This window comes from Copadichromis virginalis, linkage group LG7, assembly GCF_057382275.1.
Source record: "Copadichromis virginalis isolate Kocher_CV1m ecotype Utaka linkage group LG7, C_Virginalis_male_GT1.1, whole genome shotgun sequence".
NCBI classification, from domain to species: Eukaryota; Metazoa; Chordata; class Actinopteri; order Cichliformes; family Cichlidae; genus Copadichromis; species Copadichromis virginalis.
This window is the reverse complement of record NC_140624.1, coordinates 43,533,524-43,548,456: the sequence shown is the minus strand read 5'-3', so window position 1 is coordinate 43,548,456 and position 14,933 is coordinate 43,533,524. Positions and strand designations below refer to the sequence as shown.

Genomic DNA, 14,933 nt, shown 5'->3' with positions numbered 1-14,933 from the left:
GAAGTAAAAGGATTCTGTGAAGTTAAAGGAATCAAATGAAATCCATTCATTTCATTGAGAATTCAAGTTTATTTATGTGGCTTTGAATGCAAACAACAGCTGCCTGTCTCTAATACTGTAACATGTAACATGACAGAAATTCCTCCAATTAGTAGTAATACTTTAACATAACACAAATGTTATGATTTGGCGCAAAAATACTATGATTTAGCAGAAATACTATGATTGAGCAGAAGTACTAAGATGTAGTAAAAGTACTTTGATTTAACAGAAATACAATTATGGAGGAGTAATACTTTAAAATGGGAGAAATATTGATACACACACACACATACACAGAGCCTAAAGGGAAGAGTATTTGTGCCATGGAGTGTTAACAAGAATGTGAGGTCCATATTAGAAAAGCTGGTAAAATCATAAAAGTTTGCAGAATTGTAATAAATGATGAATATGAATTACTGGTCTGTGACAGTGTATTAATTTGTAGGGAAAAAAACATGTTGACCAAGGTGGAATCGAACCCACGATCTTTGGCTTGCAGACCTGTGTCATTACCAACTGCGCCACTGGGAAAGTGAAGAGCCGCTTTGAAAAACAGGGTGATGAGGAGTCAGAATTAGATCGCGGTGAGAGGCGAAAAACGCCGTTTTTTGGAGTTACAAAATGTTGTGTAACTCAAAAACTAGGTGGACTAGAAGCTTAATTTTTGTACTGGCTGAATCAGCTTTGGTGTACTTTGACTGCGATTTTCATTGCTCTTTGTACAACCGTCACTGAGATATGACGAAAGAGGAAACGGAAGACCTCAGATATGATTGGCTGGCTGGGGACCTGGCAGAAATATATAGAAATAGTATGATTAAGCATAAATACTACATTTACCAGAAATACTATATTAAGCACAAATCCTATAAAAAGCAGAAATACTATATTAAGCACAAATCTTATGAAATAGCAGAAATAGTATGATTTAGCACAATAGTAATAAGTTAAACAGAAAAATTGGAAAAGCAAAATGGACAGCTGAAAAAATGCTGAACATGCTGAGGGTCCCTCAAATATACTTGTTAAATGAAAAAAAAAGTTTATTTATGTGGCTTTGAATGCAAACAACAGCTGCCTGTCTCTAATACTGTAAGGTAGTCCCTACAGTATTAGAGACAAGGCCAGCAATCTGATGAAAACTCCCCGTTGGGAAGAAACCTCCAGCAGAACCAGGCTCAGGAAGGAGCAGCCTTCTGCCGTGACTGGCTGGGTTCTCAACTGTTGTTTGCATGACTGAGATGGTAAGAGCCTAATTAACCCCATTATACCCCAATTATTAGTTATTTCCCTATTAAAATCGTCATAGTCCAGTTAGAGCCAAATAAAGTTGGCACTGACATTAGGTTTGTCTTCACCTTTTCCATTTCCATAGAGGAAAATTAAAGGTATTGTGCTAAAAATGAAAGTAAATAAATTAATATAGCTCGAATTTTGTTGACCAAGAACAATAAAATGCAAAGGCAAACGCAAGTACATCCTACAGCATGTGACATCAGGTGTGCCACATAATGTCTGACCTCTTCGACCATTTTCCAGAACATGTGATGAATAGCCACAATTGCTAACTTGCACATGTTAGACACTGTGGTAATGGATTGTCCTAAAAATCCAGTTCCTCTCCTGATGATAGAAACCCCTCTATGAAGAATCCCATTATGTTCTTCTCTCCCTTCCAAAGGAGGCCTGTCTCTGTTCACAATTTCATCATGGTGTTCTGAGACTCTTTGACTAGGTCTTAGGTCTGAGATCCTGGATTCAGCAGGGTCTGCTGCATCTCGATTTGAATTTTCCCATAGCTGATGTCTTTGAATCACAGAAGGCTGCTGCTGTATATGTTCAGGGTGAAGAATTTCACACACTTGGTTTAAACCGCTATTCTGATTATGCTGTCCTCTGCAGCTGCTGAAGCGGGGTTCAGGTATATGCTGATCTGGCAAAGGTACCTCATGTTCCGCGTGTAAAATTTGGTTACCACAGCGAACTTCAGGTGCCTCGCATACAGTTTGGTCAGCAGTGGGTGAACGCTGGTCATCAAATCCCAACGTTTTTCTCATAATTTTGTGAGCATAAGTGCCCACAGTGCAAATCGCGCCCCAAACGGAGTTTGACATGTTTACAGATGACGAGTTCTCTATTGCTTTCCTTAATTCTTGCAGTATTGTACGATTGAAAGACGTGATTTGTTTATATTTGCTAACTACACGCGCAAGATTAATGAAAACTGTTTTCTACGTGCGGCCGTCCTAAAGGTAAACTGTGTTAAAGCACCTCTATTTATAGACTCATGTGGCAGAGATGGTGACGTCAACCGTCACGGGAGACTGTGACGTGCGGTCGACCGTCACGTCACAGTCTCCCCTTTGAGAAGATCAAAGGATCAAAGAATAGCTCCGTGTCATTCCGCGCATGCTCAGATCATGCGCATTGAAATGAACGGGATATTTATTTATTCATTCTAGATACCTTGCTATATAACAAAGGCGACTGCGCACTCAAAGGACGAGGAGAGTTCAAAATAGGGCTGTTCGATATAACGACACATATGGATGACGATATGAAAAAGTCTATCGCTTCATATTACGGCAATATTTTTTTCATGGTTTTTATGGCTGTATCCCAATTCAGGGTCTGCAGCCTTAAAGTACGCAGCCTCAATGGTCCTCAAGGGCCGTGTACTCAAAGACCGCTAAGGCCGGAAGTGCGAGGCTTGTGAAATGGGACGGTCTAGCCTCCGTTGCGCTGCCCAGGTTGCCTAGCAACCATGATAGCTGGAAACGTGTGGTTGACAGAAATTAAGGAGAACATATTTTGTTCGTTTGTTTGTTTCTACATGAGCTTTGTGTGATTTAATAAGTATCTGAGGCTGAGACCACAGGACTGTAAAACATGATTATTGCAAGAACATTTTGAAGAACAGCAGTGAAGTTTTCGCTAAAGCGGCGACAGATGTTGTCTTGGCAGGGATGCATTAAATCAACCTCATCACACAACTGGAAATGAAAAGAGCAGAATAGACAAAAGAATGACATTTTACATTGAGGATTTAAACTTTTGACATGTTTAAAGACACAGACTGGAGATAAATGCAAAGTGCTTTAACCCTTGAACAAAAATTCTAAAGATAATGAACAGATTGATTAATCAGTTAGTACAGAAAATAATAATCAGATTTAGAGACAAAAAAATCATTAGCTGTTTCCCCAATCATCTTAACAATTCTTACCCCTGCAGATGTCCCCAGGAATGGATCTCTCTTTAATAGGTCCACAGTACACATTCCTTCAGCTACCTCTCGACGTCTCCATGCAAAGTTTTTTGTCATGCGGTCTTTCACCAGTGCTGTGTCAGGATGTAGCTTCTTGTGCTGATCATTTAGCACCTTGATATGAGCATCAACGGAGGCTGCATCTTCCCCCACAAAGCACGAATCCTTTGTCAAAGCAGATATCAGTATTATCATAAGTAAAATCTGATAAGTTAATGTTACTCGAAATGCGGTAATTTGTACACCAAATGCTTTGAAAAAAATGCAAAAATGTTGAATAGGAATTGCAAGTTGAGCTGACTTTTGTTAAATCAACTGTGAAGTTCCTTTTTCTATGTTAATGTTATCTGTTAACATGTTTCTTTCAATTAATGTTTACTTTTAGCTTTACAGTGAACATAATAAGACTATATGTTACCTTAGCTCTTAGAGGCTGAGGGTGTGAGGACTTACGAGAGAGGGCTTCAGTCTCTTCAGACAGGAGCTGCTCGATTCCTCTGTGGTCCGATGTTTCTGCGTGCATACAAACTTTTCTTTAACCCGGTTCACTTCTTCGTTGCTGATTAGGGGAGCCCGTTCTGCTTTGAACTTTCTCTTGAGTTGGCTGTGCCAGGTGTCCTAGTTGTTTCAAATGTATATAAGTAGTTAATTATGCTTACTTTATATTAATATAATCTATAAAAGAAACAAAAAAGGAGAGGTACTCACATAACCATTTCCGTGTACATCTCTTAAGAAAGGATACTTCACAATCAGGGCTTTGATGACCTGGATGTAGTCTGAGTGGGTTGGGTACCTGTTTCAAACATAAGAAAAACAACCGACAGTACACTGATTACTCTTATCCTTTCCTGGGGGCTTTTCTGTTCTTCAATTCTTCTAATCATATTGTTATTACCGTAAATAGTATGTTGTAGACCAATGTCAAATCAATGTAGCTAAAGTTGATTTTAATTTTTTAAAAATGGGCGTGGACAAACAGCCACACCTCTCCCAAACTTCATTAATTAATTGACTGCAGTCCTGAATTATTAATTTACTCTTGAGCAAATTCGAAAATGAACACTTTGGATATCATAGTCCAGACAAGGTCTGGAGACACAGGATGTATGGTTTTACCACTATTGCCAGTTCATTGGAACCGTGTGTCACGCCAGACTCGAACGCTGGTCTCCAGATTGGGAGGCAGATGGGCTAAGCATTTGTTCTCTGCCTCTCTTACAACAGCAATATTAATATTAAGAAATTAATGTAATTATTCAGAAAGGAACCCTTACATTGTGTACTATGACAGCATTTCATAAAGAGTCCCAATTATTTTGTTTCAGTACTTCTGTTCTTTCTAGACTGGTTCTTTGAGATCCAAGCGACTCTGGACATCTTGTGGGAATTTTGGAATGGAAATAACTGCAGGCAGTCTACGGCAAGAAGGTATAGAACTGCAATACAGTAGGAAAACAGCATTAACTAGCCATTTTGCAAGCACTTAAATGCATATGCAAATTTAGACATTTATCGCAACTTACCTCTGGTTTGCTTGGGACACTGGACCTTCAACTGTACCTTCAAATGGGTCGACCGGTTGTAAAGTGATGATGACTTCCTTGTAGCGGTTTGTGAAGTCTCTGAACTTCAGCTGCTTTTTGAAAGACTTGTCAAAAAGATATGCAACCATGGTCTCAGTGAGTCCACAGTCTACCGTCAATCCATCTACATCGTTATCTGAAATATAAAGTACAGTATGAAATAAAAATAAAACCATTTTCAAATTTAGTTTTAAAGTGACATTATGGTCAATAATAATAATAATAATAAGCTATCATTGTGAATCTGTCTATATTCCCCAAAAGGAAGTTACAATTAATTCTCTTGATTAATTGTTAATATAAATTAACTGGTAATATAAAAATGTAAGTAAGTGTCCCTGCGCAGAGCTTACAGCTCTCATATTCGAAAATCCCACTAAGTAGGTGGAATGGTACAAATGTGTGCCTTCCATTGTTTAAAATCCCTTTGAGCGGGAAACAAGTTAGATGCTATAAATTTTGCTTAGAAAACGATTTTGTTAATAGCTATATTTACATACTAGCATGTTTTGAGAAATTATTGATTTTTTTACATTGTTGTACAGGGTTCGTCACTATTTATTGATAAAACACTCGAATACGGCGGGCAGACAGACGTTGAACATTCCACCAACAGTCTAAATAGTCCACATTTGTACCTTTCTTTGTTTAAAACTTCGCTAACTGCTAGCTTTCGCCCATGTTAAATCTAGCTCTTCGGACTTTTGCTAACTCTACTGTAAATCTTTGCGCCTCGTCGTCTGACACGTCAATGCCTTCTTCCATCAACCTTTTAAGGAGCTCCTCCGTGGATAACCCCCTGAGAGTCATTTTCTGCGTCAACGCTAGTCAGCGCGGAGGCGGAGCACTCATCGCTGCTGCCTTTTCGGCCTTTGGGATTAATGCGCGTTGCGAACTTGACACATGAAAATACAACATTGTGGTATTAATGCGCAGTTGTTTAGAAACCGTTATGCTGTCTTGGCGAACTATATTTGTAACTTACAAAATGTAGTCACCGTAACATAAAAATCTGCTTGACATTTTAACTTCCAAAGAACCTCGGTTTAACTTGATGTTGCAAATTCCATAAAAACCTCACAATTAATGAACAATTCTAGGATGTAGTAAAAGCACAAAAGTAAATGGCCAAACATAACAGTAAAATGATTTCACGTTTTTGAAAGATTTAAAACATTAAAAAATTATAACTGGAACTTAATAAAATGGAAATGGACCAGTTTTTTTTAACATCATTTGGTTGTGCCTGCATGTCATTGTGTGTGTGTGTTTTTTAATATAATTTAACATAACTTACACAAAGGTAGGTTACAGATATTCTTTGCATCATAGGATAATTTACGTACAGAGGAGAGGACCAACAGATTTGATTATAACATGTAGCTTTTATGAGCACACTCACATCTCATATGAATTTTACAATTAACCAGGCCCATCCAGATTTTCCCATGCTGACCCATTACCACATTCTGCCCCTGTCACTGCAGTACAGGTCAAAATGGTACAGATTTGTACTTTATTTCAAATTGAACCTTTAAAGGGGCATTTCTGGACTTTTAAAGACCAGTATTGTACTTTTAAGGGAACATTTTAAAAAAAATTTACCTATAGGTACAAAAATATTCTTCTCTCGTACCTCTATTGGGACAAATAGCCACAATTGCTGACTTGCACATGTTAGACACTGTGGTAATGGATTGTCCTAAAAATCCAGTTCCTCTCCTGATGATAGAAACCCCTCTATGAAGAATCCCATTATGTTCTTCTCTCCCTTCCAAAGGAGGCCTGTCTCTGTTCACAATTTCATCATGGTGTTCTGAGACTCTTTGACTAGGTCTTAGGTCTGAGATCCTGGATTCAGCAGGGTCTGCTGCATCTCGATTTGAATTTTCCCATAGCTGATGTCTTTGAATCACAGAAGGCTGCTGCTGTATATGTTCAGGGTGAAGAATTTCACACACTTGGTTTAAACCGCTATTCTGATTATGCTGTCCTCTGCAGCTGCTGAAGCGGGGTTCAGGTATATGCTGATCTGGCAATGGTACCTCATGTTTCGCATGTAAAATTTGGTTACCACAGCGAACTTCAGGTGCCTCGCATACAGTTTGGTCAGCAGTGGGTGAACGTTGGTCATCAAATCCCAACGTTTTTCTCATAATTTTGTGAGCATAAGTGCCCACAGTGCAAATCGCGCCCCAAACAGAGTTTGACATGTTTACAGATGACGAGTTCTCTATTGCTTTCCTTAATTCTTGCAGTATTGTACGATTGAAAGACGTGATTTGTTTATATTTGCTAACTACAAGCGCAAGATTAATGAAAACTGTTTTCTACGTGCGGCCGTCCTAAAGGTAAACTGTGTTAAAGCACCTCTATTTATAGACTCATGTGGCAGAGATGGTGACGTCAACCGTCACGGGAGACTGTGACGTGCGGTCGACCGTCACGTCACAGTCTCCCCTTTGAGAAGATCAAAGGATCAAAGAATAGCTCCGTGTCATTCCGCGCATGCTCAGATCATGTGTATTGAAATGAACGGGATATTTATTTATTCATTTTAAATACCTTGCTATATAACAAAGGCGACTGCGCACTCAAAGGACGAGGAGAGTTCAAAATAGGGCTGTTCGATATAACGACACATATGGATGACGATATGAAAAAGTCTATCGCTTCATATTACGGCAATATTTTTTCATGGTTTTTATGGCTGTATCCCAATTCAGGGTCTGCAGCCTTAAAGTACGCAGCCTCAATGGTCCTCAAGGGCCGTGTACTCAAAGACCGCTAAGGCCGGAAGTGCGAGGCTTGTGAAATGGGACGGTCTAGCCTCCGTCGCGCTGCCCAGGTTGCCTAGCAACCATGATAGCTGGAAACGTGTGGTTGACAGAAATTAAGGAGAACATATTTTGTTCGTTTGTTTGTTTCTACATGAGCTTTGTGTGATTTAATAAGCATCTGAGGCTGAGACCACAGGACTGTAAAACATGATTGTTGCATGCTTGCATAGTGGTGTGGCAGCCATGGGTTGAGCCAGCCCTGCAAACCCTGTGGATGGACGATGCAGTGGACAGTGGGAGGAAGCATCCTAAAGCTCTCTTTGCAGACCAGCCTGTGTGATTCTCCACTCGCCGACCAGAAAAGACAAACGGCGGGTCTCAGTTGCAGCACTACATCGTGCAGGTAGCTGTTCAGGAGACACTTGTGCAGCAAGTTTGGCTCAGACACAGGTTCCTGAAAGCTCCCCGTCTGCACCTGTGCCTTCAACTGTTTCGGCTTGTCCTGCTTGTGCCGCCTCCTCTCCTTCTTCTTGGTAGACATCAAGTGTTGCCACACAGATATTATGTGGAGGATGCAGCAGGCCCCCACAACTTTGGGAGGAAACAGAGGCCGACCCTCAAGGGCTCACAAGAAGATGGAGTGCCAGCGTGTTTTGAGGATGCACAAAGTAGGATCTTTAATATTTCTGGCCTTTGCTGAGCTCTGGCTCTGCTAGTTTCACTGTTTCTCTGTTGGGGAATCCTCTCACACTCAAACTGTGAAATATGCTCCACTCCAGTCCACTGAATGGCTGTGGAAAATATGAAAGAGGACATAACTTTACACATTAACTTCTAACAATTTAAGCCCAAAGAGTCAGGAGCCTTTCGTTCAATAAGGTCAACCTGACAGAGAGAAATAGCAGAGCCTTAAAATTTTCCATGATAGAGGACGTTTGTTCTATAAATTATTACATTATTTCTCCAAGAAGGAGCTGAGGCCGCTTTTACCTTAATGCTACATAAAGTATAGTTGTGTATCGTTTAGGGAGTGGGTATGTTTTGGACAGCTAAACCTGAGGTTTCTTTGTGAGCCACTTCCCCGTCTTTGTGGTTTGTTGAAAACGAAATGTACAGTGGCTGCAGCTCCTCTCTGGAACCACGCTGTTAGACAATAACTAATTACATTATTTCTCCAAGAAGGCGCTGAGGCTGCTTTTAGCACGGCGGGCCTTCTCTATGCTCTCAAAGGTTGGAGTCCCTTGAGGTAACTGTAGACGGTCATTTTCAGTCTCCATGATATTCTCAGCTTCCCCTAAAGACATCATGAAAAACACATTTAATGGGTATAATTAGTGACTGCAATCTTTTTTAAAAATGTCATTAATGAATAACTAAACACAATATTTGTTAAACATTTAGATGCATTATTTGGTAAACAGTAAGGTCCATTTGGACAGAGACTTTTTCTTTTTTAGCATTTTGGTTCTGTTCATTACCACAATTAATTTTAAATATAACAACTTTAAATATAATTAACTCAGATCCAGTTGAACTGCCGACTGTCAGCCTTAATTCAGTGGGTTGAACAAAAAGATTGCACAAAAATGTGAGAACTAAAATGCAATCCCATCATTTCAGGACATCAAAAGTAACTGGACAAATAAAATAAAATGTATTCATTTGAATCGTGCTAATGCAAGCGCCACACCTCAAATCAACTCCAGGGCTTCTATCTGCTTAATTGATAATGACATAACAAAGGAAGTGCCCACACCTGCCCATGAAATAGCCTTTCAGTCAAATGTCCAATTACTTTTTGTCCCTTTAAAAGGCGGGGGGCACACGTTAAGGGGCCGGAACTCCAAAACCTTCATCCGATTTGAATGTGGATTTTCTCATATGAAAGCTGGGCGTCTACACATTATATAGATGCCCATCATAGCGGAAAGTGGAAATTGTTTTGGTAAACAGACACTATTCACGTATTTAAATATATATATGGACCTAACTGTATATTAGAGCCTGTGTTTTCTGGATATAGTGAGTCTGTGTTCTGCTGTTCAAAGTAAAATAATCCTCTAAAACCAAAGCAAAGAATCACTATATAATGCTTGATAAGGATTTATTTACCCGTCTGTGCACCCTCTTTTTAAATGTTAAACAGGTTTCCTTAAGATGATGATGCCTGTAAGTGTGTAGCTTTACCTCTCATATGATTAATAAGCGTTCCATAGGCGCTGTCCATCTGGTAGGCAAATATGAAACTGAGAGGTATGATGGGAGCCAGCATGCCTGGGTTCTTTCTTTTAATAGCTCTAAAGAAAAATGATGATAAACAGAAGACAATATTTAACTGCAAAGATAAAAGCACAACACAGAGATGAGTCTGTGTGTGTTTGTGTCAGATCTTTGTGAGGTGTTAGAATCTCACCCTGCAGTTAGTCCCACTGTGGCCACCGCAAAGAAACTGCCAAAGTATTTCAGAAACTCTCTGGACCAGGCGATCTGCATCGCCATCTGCCGCTCTCTCATCTGGTTCTGCATCAGAATCTGGCGCTCCATCTGGGCACATGCACGCGCGCACACAGACACACAAAAATAAATTAAGAAGAAATGATGAAATAAAATTTTCCCTGCTTGGTAAGATTTCATTTTCAGTTATAATCAATTTCAGTCAATTACTGTTGATCAGAGCTGTAATAATCATCTGATTCATCAGTTAATTGTTTTATGAGAGTACAGACAGTTTAAAGAGATCTCCATAAGCACCAAAGGCTTAGTACTTTTTAAAAAAAAGCCCCTAAAAACTTGTAGGAAGTGTACATTACGTGAACAGAGATGTGATTAGTTGGGAGCACAGACTGAACTTCTATGTATGCTTGAGAAGTTTCTTTGGAATTTTTTTTAAGTCATGAAACTAAACCCTGGAATCCACTGCTGTAAACATGCCAACTACAAACACTACGCTCTAGGGAAGGAGGAAGTGACAAACTTTTCATCTCCACAATCTGGGTGTTTCGTACTCCTGACATCGACTCTTGGCTGTACACTCTTTAGGTTCAATGGAAATTACAGGAATGACTTCTGTAATTGACAGTGTTCTGCTCCTTCAATATTCTGCCCATCTCCCTCTCATTTTTGTGCTGATGCCAAATGAATCATGAGTGTTCCCCATCTTTCACTAGATGGTGAAAGATGTCACAGCAGAGGTCAGAGGTGATGTGCGAGTGGGTGCACTTTCACTCACCTGCAGCCGTGCATTCGTTAGCATGAATTCTTGTTGCTTTTTTAAATTGTCATCCATGGATTTGGACAGCAGGACACCCATGGCTGCGTTGGCGTTTCTGTGAATTAAACACGCAGTCATTCAAACATGCTGCTCTGCTCTCATCACAACAGCAAACAAAATTCCAGAGTCGGGCTTAGAAAAGCCACCTGCTTCAAACTGGATTTGTTTCAGCATGTAGTGACCTCTTCAGTCCTTCAGTGTCTCTTCACTTCAGCTTTAGCTTTAAGCCTCAACTCATTTTAAGCTTTCCCGTTAAGTTAGCGAATAACAACACGACTACTGTCTACACAGAGGAAGTATTTGCAGCCCACCAAAAGGTTTTACCAGAGAAAAAGAGGGGAAAGTGTTGTTGTTTTTTTACTTTTACACCAATTCAGGATTTTTCTTTTCTTTTCTTTATTCAAATCAAGCAACAAAGTATATATCTCATTTACATTGACAGTTTTTTTTCCTTTTTTCCCCTTTTCCCTTTCCCTCCCCTCTTTTTCCCCTTCCCTTCCTTCCTCTCCCCATCCTTTTTTACATAAAATATAATTACCATTATATAAACAATCATATCTATGTCTATATCAATTGTAGATGTGAGAAGCAACTGAATCGCTGCATCCTGTAATGCATACTCTATTGGAGCGCAGCTCAGTGACAGTTATTCCTCTTCCTTGATGCTGCACCTTTTCGTGGTACTGTTTAATAAGTAAACACAACATGACTTGATTTGGGGATAATGGCAGGATGTTTGATATATGGGTGTAGAGTTGCTCTTGTCCTCCCACCCTAAGTACTCCCTGCTCATCAACAAATGGACTTAGGCTGTAGAGCTTGTGTGTCTTATCCTTCAGTTGAATGTCCTTCCCTCGAGTCAAGTCCTTGATTTCTTTGTTCTGTTCTGTTCTTAAATAACTACATTTTCCGTAGCCTGTCACACCAGCGTCTGAAAAATGGTGTAGTTCACACTGCCTGTGTTTGCAGGTAAGACACGTCTTTGAACTTTCACCTTTGACAAGTTTTGAAGATCTAGGATTCCCACAGTGACAGTGTTGATCTGAGAGTGGCTCGTTCCATTCTACTTTCTCTTGGCATAACTGTTGCAGGATTTGTTTTCCTCTTAGGATGAAGGGTGCCACAAATCCCAGTGGGTCGTACACTGATGCTATTGTGCACAGAATTCCTCTTCTTGTCATTGGGCGCTCTTTTACAGTTACTCTGAACTAAAACTCATCAGAAGAAATGCACCACTGAACACCAAGTGGTCTTTCCATCAATAGATCTAAGTCCTTAATACTTTCAGCACTCTCTTCTCCCGACAGTGACTTTATCAGATTTTCACAGTTTGATATGAACTTTGTCTAATCTTAGTTTACCCTTGCTACACAATTCTCTTGCCTCTTTCACTAGTTTTATTGCTTCAGCTTCTGATATAACACGTACAAGTCCATCATCTACATAAAAGTTCCTTTGAATGAACCTCACTGTGTTTGGAGTGAACTTTTCCTCACATTGCGTGGCTAGATGATTTAAACCAAAGTTGAAAATCTTAGGCCTTAATGTAGAGTCCAGTAGGTGGCAGTGTTGACCAAAGAATGCTTAATTTCACTGTGGTCTCAGTTTTTAACCCTCCTGTTGTGTTGTTTCTGTGGTACAGCAAGGATATCCCTGAGTCAGTTTGTTTAGCCATCCAGAAGTGTCAGAACCCAAAAACTTCCAGTAAACTTTGCTGATATCTTATTATCAACTCCATTACTGCCCACAGGAACAGGACAGTTCACAACACCTGCGTTCTTGCACTTTACACGTCAGGTCAATAGAATACGGTGTGTGTGTGTGTGTGTGTGTGTGTGTGTGTGTGTGTGTGTGTGTGTGTGTGTGTGTGTGTGTGTGTGTGTGTGTGTGTGTGTGTGTGTGTGTGTGTGTGTGTGTTGGGGAAATATCTCTCACAGTTGCAAAGACAGATGTAGTTTTAGACCCTTTCAGCCTCCACTTTGGCTGCCAGGTCAAACCATTTTCATTTTATATGCTGGTTACACTTTTTAATCCAAGCAGAAATTTTGTATAAGAAAGGTCCTTTTAACAATTTTCTTTTTACATTTTAAAACTTGAAATCAGGTCAATTCATCACAATGGGAAGGTTAAAGCTTTTCACACATTAACATCTGTCACTTTCATTTAAAAAAAAACTGGAGCTAGCAATGTTACTACTGTTGACCTTGTAACATTTATCATTTCAAACATAGCACAAGTCTAAAAGCATACCTGATCGGCAATCATAAGATTAACTAAATGATACGTCACCTACTGTGTGGACTGCAGGTGCGTTGTTCTGTGACGTCACTGAAAATGTTTCCAGCTTTAAAGTCTGAGGCTTTCTCTGTGTGGTGTCTGCACTCCCACGGGTCAGACATGCCAGTTAGGAGAAAACAGGAGAGCATAGGGATGAATGGGGCAAGAAGCTTAATTATTGCTACCAAGAAGCAGAAGACAAAACTGAAGTAAAAGGATTCTGTGAAGGTAAAGGAATCAAATCAAATCCATTCATTTCATTGAGAATTCAAATTTATTTATGTGGCTTTGAATGCAAACAACAGCTGCCTGTCTCTAATACTGTAAGGTAGTCCCTACAGTATTAGAGACAGGCCAGCAATCTGATGATCCCCTATGAGCAAGCACTTGGCAACTGTGGGGAGGAAAAACTCCCCGTTGGGAAGAAACCTCCAGCAGAACCAGGCTCAGGAAGGAGCAGCCTTCTGCCATGACTGGCTGGGTTCTCAACTGTTGTTTGCATGACTGAGATGGTAAGAGCCTAATTAACCCCATTATACCCCAATTATTAGTTATTTCCCTATTAAAATCGTCATAGTCCAGTTAGAGCCAAATAAAGTTGGCACTGACATTAGGTTGTCTTCACCTTTTCCATTTCCATAGAGGAAAATTAAAGGTATTGTGCTAAAAATGAAAGTAAATAAATTAATATAGCTTGAATTTTGTTGACCAAGAACAATAAAATGCAAAGGCAAACGCAAATACAGTCATGCAAACAACAGTTGAAAACCCAGCCAGTCACGGCAGAAGGCTGCTCCTTCCTGAGCCTGGTTCTGCTGGAGGTTTCTTCCCAACGGGGAGTTTTTCCTCCCCACAGTTGCCAAGTGCTTGCTCATGGGGGATCATCAGATTGCTGGCCTGTCTCTAATGCTGTAGGGTGGTCCCTACAGTATTAGAGACAACTGTAGGGTGGTCCCTACAGTATTGGAGACAACTGTAGGGTGGTCCCTACAGTATTAGAGACAACTGTAGGGTGGTCCCTACAGTATTAGAGACAAGGCCAGCAATCTGATGATCCCCTATGAGCAAGCACTTGGCAACTGTGGGGAGGAAAAACTCCCCGTTGGGAAGAAACCTCCAGCAGAGCCAGGCTCAGGAAGGAGCAGCCTTCTGCCGTGACTCAACTGTTGGGTTCTCAACTGTTGTTTGCATGACTGAGATGGTAAGAGCCTAATTAACCCCATTATACCCCAATTATTAGTTATTTCCCTATTAAAATCGTCATAGTCCAGTTAGAGCCAAATAAAGTTGGCACTGACATTAGGTTTGTCTTCACCTTTTCCATTTCCATAGAGGAAAATTAAAGGTATTGTGCTAAAAATGAAAGTAAATAAATTAATATAGCTCGAATTTTGTTGACCAAGAACAATAAAATGCAAAGGCAAACGCAAGTACATCCTACAGCATGTGACATCAGGTGTGCCACATAATGTCTGACCTCTTCGACCATTTTCCAGAACATGTGATGAATAGCCACAATTGCTAACTTGCACATGTTAGACACTGTGGTAATGGATTGTCCTAAAAATCCAGTTCCTCTCCTGATGATGGAAACCCCTCTATGAAGAATCCCATTGTGTTCTTCTCTCCCTTCCAAGGGACTACGTCTTAGGTCTGGGATCGTGGATTCAGCAGGGTCTGATGCATCTCGATTTGAATTTTCCCATAGC

At 40.2% G+C, this 14,933-nt stretch overlaps 2 protein-coding genes across 4 annotated transcripts; both read right to left on the bottom strand.

The window, feature by feature from the left end:
* Positions 1-200: 200 nt before the first annotated feature.
* On the bottom strand, positions 201-8,530 carry LOC146705727 (sterile alpha motif domain-containing protein 3-like). Of its 3 annotated transcripts, none has more exons than XM_085463517.1 (6): positions 4,837-8,530; positions 4,588-4,749; positions 4,019-4,106; positions 3,764-3,928; positions 3,269-3,475; positions 201-3,035 (listed from the first exon to the last, which is right to left on the bottom strand). In XM_085463517.1, coding segments are annotated over exons 2-6 (606 nt in total). In that variant the 5' UTR covers positions 4,590-4,749; positions 4,837-8,530; the 3' UTR covers positions 201-2,891. The 3 variants fall into 3 exon arrangements, with proteins under 3 accessions (XP_085319643.1, XP_085319642.1, XP_085319641.1); XM_085463516.1 differs by lacking the exon at positions 4,588-4,749 and having other exon boundaries at positions 4,837-5,032; positions 5,535-8,530; XM_085463515.1 differs by lacking the exon at positions 4,588-4,749.
* A 76-nt stretch (positions 8,531-8,606) lies between these two features.
* LOC146705726 (plasminogen receptor (KT)-like) lies at positions 8,607-14,043 on the bottom strand. Its single transcript, XM_085463519.1, has 4 exons — positions 10,906-14,043; positions 10,090-10,220; positions 9,864-9,973; positions 8,607-8,970 (listed from the first exon to the last, which is right to left on the bottom strand). The coding sequence occupies exons 1-4, from the start codon at positions 11,023-11,025 to the stop codon at positions 8,843-8,845; spliced, it is 489 nt and encodes a 162-aa protein (XP_085319645.1). The 5' UTR covers positions 11,026-14,043; the 3' UTR covers positions 8,607-8,842.
* Positions 14,044-14,933: the final 890 nt, after the last annotated feature.